Source organism: Cimex lectularius, unplaced genomic scaffold (assembly GCF_000648675.2).
Source record: "Cimex lectularius strain Harlan isolate CLEC.00 unplaced genomic scaffold, Clec_2.1 scaffold61, whole genome shotgun sequence".
NCBI classification, from domain to species: Eukaryota; Metazoa; Arthropoda; class Insecta; order Hemiptera; family Cimicidae; genus Cimex; species Cimex lectularius.
The window spans coordinates 1,692,714-1,705,167 of record NW_019392650.1 but is presented as its reverse complement, the minus strand read 5'-3'; the positions used below and the strand labels follow the sequence as shown (position 1 = coordinate 1,705,167).

The 12,454-nt window shown below is 32.8% G+C and overlaps 1 protein-coding gene across 9 annotated transcripts in view; it reads left to right on the top strand.

The window, feature by feature from the left end:
* The window catches only part of LOC106671748 (ataxin-2 homolog), a 44,122-nt gene that overhangs the window by 18,114 nt on the left and 13,554 nt on the right, over positions 1–12,454 (top strand). For all 9 annotated transcript variants that reach the window (XM_014402690.2, XM_014402687.2, XM_014402705.2 and 6 more), the window contains 6 exons: positions 10–653; positions 734–1,012; positions 1,087–1,355; positions 3,165–3,330; positions 3,577–3,713; positions 8,263–8,770. In XM_014402690.2, coding sequence (XP_014258176.1) covers positions 10–653; positions 734–1,012; positions 1,087–1,355; positions 3,165–3,330; positions 3,577–3,713; positions 8,263–8,770 — 2,003 coding nt within the window. The remainder of the gene's footprint in view (positions 1–9; positions 654–733; positions 1,013–1,086; positions 1,356–3,164; positions 3,331–3,576; positions 3,714–8,262; positions 8,771–12,454) is intronic.

Below are 12,454 nucleotides of genomic sequence, written 5' to 3'. Positions count from 1 at the left end.
AAATTGCAGAGATGCTGAAGCAAAAGCGACAAAAATAGCATATGAGATTGAAAGTAATCCTCATTACAAACTTCGTGTCGATTTGGAGAATGGAGATGAAGAAGAGAAATTTGCCGCTGTAGCTCGGCCCGCAAACGCAGACAACAATACTAGTTCAGAAGGTGTAAACAAATACGTCTGTCCACCAAAGAGAAAAACTTTACAAACAACCAAAGTCGTTAGGACAACTTCGTCGGTTCCACAACAGACAGTGCAGCAGCAAAACCAGCCACAGTCTCAGTCTCAAACACAATCTCAGGCCCCCCAAACACAACCACAATCTCAACAACAACCACAACCCCAACAGACACAACAGTCACCGACGTCCCCGCCACAACAACAGACACAACTATCGCCAACACAACAACCACAGATGCAACAATCACAACCACAGCAACTACAGACACAACAACAGACCCAACCATCTACAACAACCCAACAGACATCGTCAAGGCAAGAGCAATCCCAACAATCATGTAATAGTGGTAACAAATCATCCAATTCACAATCTAATTACTCACACCATGGCCCACCAAATAGCCACAGTAACGCAAGGGATAGGGTAAATGGTGTTATGGAATCTCCAAAACCACAACGGACAAGTACACGCCATGGTTTGTTATTATAATATATTTCTTTTATATATCTATTAATTAAAATTAATTCTAATGAACCTCTTTTTTACTTTTTTCAGGCCGCAGTTTTAACAACAGCGATAACAGATTTTCGAATGCCAATGGAAGTTTGTCATCCTCGAACAGTAATAATAGTAATAGCAGTTGCAATTCACAGACAAACTCTATCGCTGATAACAGAAACTCAGGTTCACACTCTCATTCAAATAATTATAATAATTCTTTGAACGCATCAAATACAGATTCTCACCACAAGAAACCTCCCCTTCCTGGCAATCATTCAGTTGAACATTCTGGTCCAAACCATTCAAATTCTAACCAGCGTAAGACATCAAGAGGTAAGCGGTTAAAAACAAAAACAAATTTTTTTTTCTCTATTTAAACCCAAGTTTAAACTCGGCAATAATTTTAGGTCGAGAAGAGCAATTAAACGACCTCAAAAAATTTGGAAATGATTTCAAATTGCAAAACGATACGGACGAAGCTAAAAAGGGAAATAATGACAATGAACAAACAGTCAACTCTAGGTCTTCTGAATCTAATCAGGAACACCAAAATTCCATGAGGTCAATGAACAACACCAACATGTCTCAAGAAGGCAATGTTAAAGTGATCAAATCAAAACTAAACCCTAATGCCAAAGAATTCATTTACAATCCAAATGCAAAACCTTTTACACCGGTAAGTAGCTTCATATTATATGTATAACATATATTTTTTTAATCAAATTTTTATTAATTAATAGTGTAATATTTGTAAATTAAAAATTGAAAAGATTAAACCAGATACAATAGGTTTGTTCCAACACATAATCACAAACTAGTTGCAAATTAATCCATGATTTATTAACTAATGCTGAACATCAACTGATCACCAATTCTTAACTCTGTTGGAATGCTTTTTTTTCCCAATCTCAGACTCCTAGAATCAAATAGTGTCTTATGTATGGTTTGTAAGGTTGCTGCTTCTACACTTCTTCATTAGAACTGAAGAAACAATTACAGTCGACTCTTGATATTATAAACTCCTAAGCAGCTCACTTTAGAAATGGAAAAAAATTTGTCTTATTTCGATATACTCGGAAATATGAAATAATTTTTTGTTACAGGTTAAAAAAGAGCATTCTATAAATTGAATTGGAGTCACTTCCCCTCTTTACAATTCAAACTTTTTCTTTGTAATATTCCTGTAAATTTACACGTATTGTAGCGTAATGTTTCTTAGAATTTTCTCTAGTTTGTTATGTTTGGGGATCGGTGTTTTGTCAGTGTGTTCTCAGCACATTTATCATTGACAACCGTGATGCAAATATCAAAGGCAACAATCAAAGGCATTTGAATAACTCAAAAAAAAAAAACCCACGAGTGGTGGCAGACCCAGTAAGTGACTCTTGACCGGTTCAGCATGAATCCTGTCTGTTCTAGAAGTACCAAACAATCTGTTCAAACGGCCTCAAATCCAAAAATGTCAACAACTTTGAATCAAAAAGCTGCCTTAATTTCTGGTGATCCGGTGCGATAAGAAATCTGGGTTCCATTTGTCTACCCTTTCACATCATTTCTTCATATTTGAAAATTTTTCCAAATTAGTTTTTTCTTTTTTTTTTTTTAAACAATGGTACTTACAACTACAAGGATATTATAAATCCCTTGAGGTGTGGGTGTTTTCGAAAAAAAAAAAACAAATAAATAAATAAAAGTACATTTTTAAGTATGTCATCCCAATGGCCCTGAATTGGAACCTGGGGGACCTTATATGATGAGCGCCATTTCAACACTATTGAATTCTCTTGAAATAATTGGCATCTTATTTGAGGGCTCCATTTCCAAAACATCTGGGTTGTTTTTTTTGTGTGCTTTTCCTGAAAAATTAATTTTCTTGAACTATTTAGTTGGGTATGGAAGAATATAGGGGTGTCATTTGAAGCACAAAAATAGTAATTGACAGTCTTCCTTCCATTTATATAATTTCTTGTTTTACTGAAATTTTTCTGTTCTATTTCCTTTCAAAATGAATACATACTAGCCCGAAAATCTATATTAAAAATTGCAGTTATTAGCCAGGTGATTTCTCTGACATTCATCCTGCATGTTTTAATATTTTTAAAGCAAATTAATTCTATATTTGAGGGATTTTTTTTAGCACATATTACAATAATTTTATTTCATATAAATCCGGGCTCTAGTTATTAGTGAGAAATTTCTGATTTGATGAGAATGGAAGCGTGGGAAACAGTTGCACATTTCGCGATTGCAGGTCCATAGCCAAATACTCAGACTGTTTTCACTGTCAAAAACTGGTTATAAACACGGCCTGAAACTGTGTCGGAACGCCCAAACTCGACTGCACATACTGATGGTTTGGACACGTGATGGAACAAACCTTCAGGGGATTTGATAATTTAACACAACATTGATAATTATTTTGAGTTTAATTTGCAAAAATTATATATAATTCATAAAAATTGTTGACTGTGTATTTCCGTTTTAGCGGACAGCGAGTACTCCAAACCAGTCTCGCCCCCACACGCCACAAACTCCAGGTTATGGTCCAACAGTGCCACCAATGCCTGCTGTAGTAGTGTCAACGTACGTTGTTTCAACAGCCCAATCTCCATATACTCAACCTCCGAATCAACCTAACAGGTTTCGAAAAGGTGATTACACAAATAAAACCAATGAAATATTTATTTAGTAGCATCCAAAAATTACTCAAGTTTGTATAATGTGTCAAATAAAATCATAATTATAATGTGAACTCGACACTATACAATAAATAAACAATATAAGTTGAATATTAACAATTCAGCAACAACTTATATAGCATTAGATGACATTTATTTGTTTAAAAAAATTTACATTTATTATTTTATTTTATTATATATCTATTGTATTATTTCCAGTTCAAGTTGGTCAGCCTTCTCAGATGCAAGTGGCTGCAGCAACTGGACAGCCGTTACTTACTACTGCTCCAATGCATACACAATTTACTGTGCCTTATTCACCTCAACCCCATATAACGCAGCAGCCTTTTCAACAGGTTTGGTTGTCCTCCCACTATAATCAAACTTATCTTCAATACTACCACCCGAATTAAATTTTCTCTCATTAAAATCACAACTGTCAAAAGCAAAATCTGACTGCAAGTTTCACATAATTAATTGCATTGATTTTTCTATTTTTTTAAAAATTTTATAATTGAATTTACAATTTTGTTGTACATCTTTTCTTTTCTATCATTCCTGTAGTTGCATGGCTGCATGATTTAAATTATAATGTAAAACCTGTATTCTCTTTATTAATACATAGGCATTTTTTTGTTTGTACTACCAAATTTTTGTTTACGAACTTTTCTGGTTCTGTTTTATCAGTTATTGTAAGCAGTTTTTAAAAATTAATTTCTTAGGTTTTCATTTTCTTATTATTAAGGGAGAATGGCGTAGAAAGCTTTCTAGCACCTAGTTTTTCTCACACTTTCACTCCTTTGTCGTTCACTTTAATTTAAAACCAAACTTCCATGAAAAAAAAGAAGAATTTTGTTCATGTGGTTTAATGTAAACAAAAAAAATTATCGTTAAACATTTAGTGGGTAGTCAAATTAATTTTCTTAAATGGTTTCTAAACCATTTGCATGTGCTATTCAATTAAGGAAGAAACTAAGGAATTCTTATATCAATTTTGACTAACTTTGCATGGAACATTTATTATTCTCATTTTTAAAATTAGAACAGCATCTCTGCATCATGTTGTCATGCTATATTGATTATACATCTTTAGGTTATTGATTTTTTTTTTAAACTATCCACAATTATTTTGGCACAATTTTATTTAATAGTAATTTAATAGTAAGCAAAGCGAAAATCTGTTTTGTTGTTTTCCCCCAGAAACCCAGTTCCAAGCAAGATTAAAAAAAAATTGTTATTTTTGTTGTTTTGTTTTCTTTCATGCGTAAAAAAATTGTCCCACTTTAATTTTATTTTACAATGTTTACTGCTGATTAACAGATCATTTTGTGCACTGTTTACAATTGATACTTTATTATTCTACTTAATACTCGCAGGAATTTTTGTTTGATAACGCGTCGTTTTTTTAGTTATAAAGATATTTCAAAAAAGACTAATTCAGTTTTAAAAACCATCAAAAGTTTTTAAAATCGTATTCTTATATGTCATACGTTTTTTGCCCTCATTTTTCATAAAATTAATCATTATTTAACCACAACATAATTAGTTGACTGTCATTAAGCTAGGTGTGAGAATTTCAGGTGTATAGATTTAAAAAAAAACACTAAATTACGCTTTCTATTCTCCAGTCTAATATATATTATATTCTCAATGTTAGAAATATTTTTGATATAAAAAAAAGAATAATAAAATGATACCAAAGACTATAGATTTATTGCTTAATTAGGATTACCTCTTCCTTTAAATACCCTCAATTATTTTGTTAGATGTGTTAATAAAAATATTTCTCCTATTAAATGGTTAAAATTTGGAAAGCATATTCTTATTTACAGACGGTTTCATGTAAATCTCAACTCCTCGATTAAAATAATCCTATCCATTTCACCATAAGCCTAGGAAATGTTGACAGTCTTTAAATGATGTCTTACAGTCTTCTTACAACCAAAAGTGCACTTTTTAAAGGGGTATGGTTCAAACAAATAAATTATGGTATAAACTTATGATGTATAGCGTTAGATCTTCTTCGTAGTAGACTGTAGACAACTTTTTTTTACATAAGGTTGATTGTTTTATTTGTACACAACATTAATAGTAAATATAGTTATTCAGATATCGTGAGATGCGGTCGGGTGTTACACCCGACCGCATCTCACGATATCTGAATAACTATCGATTAACGGTCACTAATCTCTACACAGTAAATATAGTGGTTGTGAAATTTCCTCCAGATAAACCTATTGTTTGATAATCACCTATCATCTCGATCTCGGTCTGCCTATCCTTTGTCAGTTCAGACGCGTTTTGGCATTTCACCACCAGTGTTTGGTCTATCCACAGAAATCATCCAGACACTGAAGGTAGCAAATTAAAGGTTTAATTAAAAGCGACTAGCATTGATGGTTTTTAGGCTTGATTGGCTACTACAAGTTTTATTGGGTTTTGTTAGTAAGATGATTTGCATTTCACATGTCTGACATAATTATCAAGTCACTTTACAAGTTTTTATCAGAAAAAACTATATCCACACAATTTAACCATATTTCTGAAATCTCGATATATAGTTTTGTATGGCCTTGGTACGTACAGCAGTTCAAATGTTAAATTGAAAAGAAACTTAAATCTGTTTGATATTTTTGTTCCATAATTTGTTTTTATGCTTAACTTGGTGGTGGTATTATCTATATTATTGCACAAAATGAATGATATATGTGTTTTCAACTTCACTACTATCAAGTACATACAATGGAAAAATAAACTTTCAGTTACCTTTTAATTATAAGCATTGCATTATAATAAATTCAATTATTTTTCAGTGAATTGTTTTATTGCTTTGAATTAGGGGGAAAAGGCTGTTTTTAGTAAATTCTCCCCCCCACTCTCTCACTCTGTCATTCATTCGCTCACCCCTCTCCTCTATCTCCCCTCCACCTATCTATCTACGTCTATCTCTGTCATTCATTCGTTCACTCACTCTCACATTCTCTCTCTCTTCCTTCCTCCCTCCCTACCTCCCTACCTCCCTCTCCTTCACACTCGCTCCCTCTCCCACTCGCTCACTCCCTCTCATTCCCCCTCTCCCTCACACTCGCTCCCTCTCCCACTCGCTCACTCCCTCTCATTCCCCCTCTCCCTCACCCTCTCTCTATCTCTATCATTCATTCGCTCACTCACTCTCCCTTTCTTTCTTCTTCTCTCCCTCTCTATCTCTATATCGAACTATCTATCTATATCTATCTCTCTGTCATTCATTCCCTCACTCTCTCCCTCTCCCTCTCCCTCTCTGTTGTTCATTCGCTCACTCTCCCTCTCTTTCCCTCCTCTCTCTCTCCCTCGCCCCTCCCCATCTCCCTTTCACTCCCTATCTCCCCCCTCGCTATCTCTTCCTCTCTCTGTCATTCATTCATTCACTCTTTTCCCCCCCAAATAATGTTTCATTTGTTTACTGAAGTTCGGATATGGGAGAGAGCACTGTGTTGAATGTGGATAAAATATTACTTCATACATACTTTCATTTGACTAATGTAGTACATTTTAAATATGGCTTGGGTTTTGTGTTATATTGTGCACTTTATTTGCTTTTAGCTTGCGATGGACATGTTGAACCCAGAAAAAAATGATTGCTTAAATAATTACTCTCATTTTATTTTCATATCGATAAAAAAAATAAGAAAAAAAATATATGCATACCTCTGTAGAATACAATAATTACTGACTAAAACCAGTTTATTTTACTTAAATGTTCAACTTGGCCTTATTCAATTTTCTACCATAATCTGCTCTTTAATCCTGATGCCACCTGGCATTCATCCATCTGAGAGACTGGCCTTTTAGGATGCCAGGTGTCGTCCACCGTCTTGAATGTGTGAGAAGTAAAATACAAAGATTTATAATTTCTGTTAGAAAAAAAAGTTACCTGGTCTGTAATACTCGCTAGGCAATTATTCTATACGTTCTGTAATGAATTATAGACTGCCTTAATTGTAGCTATATGTGTTCATACATTTAAGCAAATAAAATTTAACAAGACAATTAATGTGTTCATGAGTTAAACATCAAACTTTGTGAATTTCATTAATTTTTTTAAACTAGTTTTAAACTTTAATGCACTTGCATGCTTAAAAACCACATGTTGAAACTGAGTTAACTAAAATGTTCCTCGGTAAATTTCCGATGTTCAATGTAAATTATATAATCATTTTGCGGAGTACTATTAATTGATACTTGAACATGTTCAATGGGCAATTTCAAAGTTTGCACAATTAAGGACGAGGAAATTCCAAAAGTTATACTGGATCATTTCTAAATTATATTTGAAAATCACATTTAATTTAAACACACTCTATTTGTTGATATTTTATGATCGGTTGGGTTTGACCATCAGTTTCTTTATTCAGTGATCATCAACGATACAACAGTTGTACTTACAGTTTGAACTTAAAACTTGAAAAATCAATTATTAAAAATTTAATATTTGTTGTGTATCTAGAGTAGGCTGTTGACTTGGTGTAATTGATGTCATTATTTTAACTAAGGGTTAATTGCATGGGGTTAAATTGCATGGAATATTTTGGTTCACTTCATCCTTTGTACAATAAATACACATCTGGTAGGGTAATAATAAAATGCAACCTGACATTTACTCGAGTATATTACATCTAATAATATCTATCACTTTTCAGAAATTTTAATATAAATCAATTTGAGCGAAGATTTTCTTTGTTAGGACCCAATTTGCTGTTTTACTCCATTGCTTACTTATCTGATTTAAAATATAATAATAAACAATAAGGGTTAAGGGGAAAAATTAAGCAGTTAGTCTACAACTTTAATATAAATAAAAGCTCATTTTGTTATTATAATTTTGCCTCAAAGACAATTTTTTGTTTTATTTTGTTTGTTTTTTAGATGGTGCGAATGGTAGCCCAACAAGGTGGCGGTATGGTTCCCCCGGTGATCACAACGTTAAATTATCCACCTGAAGGCTCCCAGGCCCAGATGCAATACATGGGCCCTGGGAGTATGGGACCCCATTCACATCATGGTCATCATCCGCCACATGTTCATCAAGCACCAAATAACGCTTCGTCACCACAGGCGACCAATAGCAACAATTCGTCTTCGGGAGGAGGAGGTGGAAGTGGTAGCGGTGCCGCAAACGGAAGTGGAGTTCCTCCTCCCCAGTACCCGCCCGCTCCCGCTCCATCTTACAGTCAGCCTCCCCCTCCACCGCCACAGGGACCCGGCGGTCCGCATCCACCAAACGCTCCACCACACCACACATTTCCTATTATGTGCCCAATTTTACCTCCTCACCCTGCCACACACAATCCACATCATATGATGGCAGCAGCTGCTGCCCAGTCATCGGTGCAGCAATATATACATCATCATCCTCACCAACATTCTACTTCAGGTAACATATACAGTAGCAGCAGTCAAATGAATAATGTAGTATTATGTAACACCGGTACATTCATGTAACTTTAAGTATTGATATGTCTGTTTTATTTGGTATTTATGACAACAGAAAAATGAATAAACTGATGTTAACTTTTTAAAAAAAAAATATCAGAAATTATATTATTTAATTGATTTATTCAAAACAAAAGAATTAAAACAGTAGGGTGTCTGTCACATTAAAATTAACCAATTTTCTTATCCCAAAATTTGCTTTCGTTTCTTTGTCCTGACACAGGTAATTTTTGTCGGTTTGTTCATTTAATCGTTCCACTGGATACAAAGTACTGTTCAATATTTATTATAAAGTTGGTTGTTTGAATATGTTTTGTTGTTAATGTTATTGCCAATTTAATCGTAGTTCAAGTTTAAATAGAATTTATATTAAAGTAAATACATCCAACCAACAAAAACAATTTGTAAATGGCAGCAATCTGTTTGTTTGTTTTTTGAAGATTATACTATTTGTTAATGGTTGTAATGTTTATGGGTTTATTGAAAAGCATATTTCTTTAATATTAACTGAAAACATGAATAAATTAAAGTAAATAGGTAAAACTTAATGATAAAAGTAAAATTGAAAAAAAAATTCCCTGTGTCTGGCCAACAGTTTATTTATTACTATATATTTATTATTTTTTCATTATTTTTATTTGGCTTATTAGCTACTTGTGTGTAGACAAAGCCTTATTTACCCATGCGAATAATTTCAGTGTAATGTTAAATGATTTACGTTTTATATTACCAGATTCATATATTTTATATCATAACAGTATGAACTTTGAACTCTGGGACAAGAATGTTTCCTTTAATAGCAATCTAATGAGCTTTACCTATACACAGCACATTATAAAAAGAGTTTGTCAAGTCATTCTTTACATACTCACTTCTCTCCTCTAAAAATGCATATTCTTTGATGGTTTAATTTTCTTTTCACTAATTCTGGTTCTCACAAAACGTTTGGGTAAATATGGTATTGCATAATTGTGCATGCTAAATCTTTTGGTTTCAACTGCAAAAGTTTTTATTTTATCTATTCCCATATTTAACTGTTTCCCCGGTTTGTATTTAACCCTTTTTTTTAATGATACATTTTGTTGATTATGTGCTTCACTATATTTTTATATTTTGTTTTGAATGACACTTCAACTTCTGCCGATTGGTTTTGTTATACACTCTACTGTATTACGTAATTATTTATTGTTATGAAAAACTACCAAATTCAATAAAAAAAAATTAAATTGATAATTTATTGATGTGGTTCTATATTAAATAAAGTTATCTACACATATACAGTAAAACCAAAAACTTGCAAACCTTTTTTTATCTATTCTAAACTTTTTTTTATCCAATAGAATATTCCTTTTAACCATAATTGAAACAAGTCAATGGCTGTTTCTATTATTCAATTTTTTGTTGTCAAACAATTGTTTGTGCTTGAAATTTCTGGAATTTGTTTACTAAGTACAAAAAAAGTTCAATTGCTCTGAATTTACAGTATCAAAATCTTAAAAACTAAATGTAATTTTTGCCTTCTAATCTATATCATTATATATCATCAGCATTATATGTATATCCAAAAGTTTCTTTGGAAATATAACATCTAATTTTATAAATACATTTAATTATATAAATTAAATTGGTCTTACATCCTAAAGTTTATTCATGAACTCTTGCTAAATTTATTCATTTGTAATGTTTATGCATTTTCTATACTATTATGGCGAGTATTAGAAAACAAATTTGATGGGGGAAAAAACTTCTAACATTTAACCTATTCTACAAATTATTTTACTAACAAAATAATCTAAAGTAGTATTATGTTTGATTTCTATTTCAAAGATTTTTTTAAGTTTACAAGAACAAAAGTTAAAATAGTTTGTTACCAATATTTGTGAGAAACGGATTTTTATTTTATTCTCACAATGATCTTTATTGGTAATCCAATTGTAAGAAAACTATTTGAAGAAATGGTAAGAAAAGCAAATGTTTACTCGTGTCCGTTAATTTATGAAGTAAAGACTCTTAAAAACCTAACAATTTAAATTTTTCTCTACATAATTACAATTTTTGAAATAATTATGAAAGGAAAGTTGTTATGCATTTATGAAATTGTGATGAAATCATTTCCAGGTGAAGGCAGCTTTTTTTCTTTTATGTTTTTGTTTAGTAAAACTAATTTACATATAAGTATGACAGTGCAGTAAAGTATATATCAATTGGGACAATTCAAACATTGGATCAGCAATGGAATAACGAACAAATTGGCAGGATAGTTTACCCTTTTTATAAAATAAAAATAATAATACTATATAATGCTATAATAATAAATAGGTCCACTATTTTCATGTGTTTACTCGATTAACTAAAAAATTTCAGCTTTAAACAGAAAACCAAATATCAGTTACAGGAAATGTATTACAAATGCGAATTTAAAATGAACAATTTTTAAGCGATTATGAAGTTCATAAAGATATTGTGTTTTTTCATTGGAATCGATGCCCTTTTTAACCTTGCAGTGGGTGTGTATAAAAATTACGGAAGTGGATGCGTACTAAGTAATGCATTTTTTTTTTTTTTTTTTAAATAAAGACAGGGCTTCAAATATAGCAAGTTATATTAAAAGAAAATTTTTATTGATAATAATAAGCCATCAAAAGAGCAAATACAATCATTACTGATTACATAACCTCAAACCTGTGCACACATGTACGGAATTGAGCTTATCACTTCTCGCAGAACACCAGCAATCCCAATGTTTCTAATTTACAATAAATTAAAGGCAGGCCTCGCGAATAACCCACCCTGGGTGTTGGCAGTCTTCTCTTCCAGCCAGGTTGGGCTCCAGGTGGTATCAACTGCTAGATCATTTCAGCCCCCAATGTAATCACTTTCCCCATTCACACTCTCTCACTCTTAAATACATTCTTTCCTATTCATATACCATTCACCCCGTTGGTGGAGTACTCAATATTTCTCCATCACCTATTATATAAGTAACTTATTTGAGGGGTGATGGGTCAATATTCTGCCATCGGCCATCTCGCACTACACATTCACACTAATAAATACATTCACTCACAAGGGACACAAAATTTATACAATAAAACAACCTTGTTAACTCCATGGATTGGAACAAGAGACCAAAATCTTAGGTGCCTTGCTCAAGCACAATATCAGTTGGCATTCCTATGGTGCTGTCTATATGCAATTGCATCCTTCACTTAGGTGGGCCACATCAAGCAATATTTCTTTGCATGCAGATAGCGCAGGCTTTGGCCCAAAAGTAAGAGTCTGTGTGTCAACTTAGCATGGGCTATTCTTAATTGGGTGGCGATGCCTCTTCTTTGAGTCAGGTCCTCTGCGGGCCACCTATCGACATTGCTCTTGATACGCAAGAGCTTCTCTGCTGATCTGCCCCAACAATTAGATTGAAAAATATAAGCATAAAATTTTTAATATAAAATACAGTAAAACTTCCATTATCCTGGATAATGACAGGGAGGGGTTCCACAGAAAATTAATAATTCCAGACAATGGAATTTATTTATTAATTTTTTTTTGATGCTTTAAGGTCAAATTGAAAAACCATCATCTCAGTATTGTTGCCAAACCGATACTGAAGGCCTGTGACACTGAT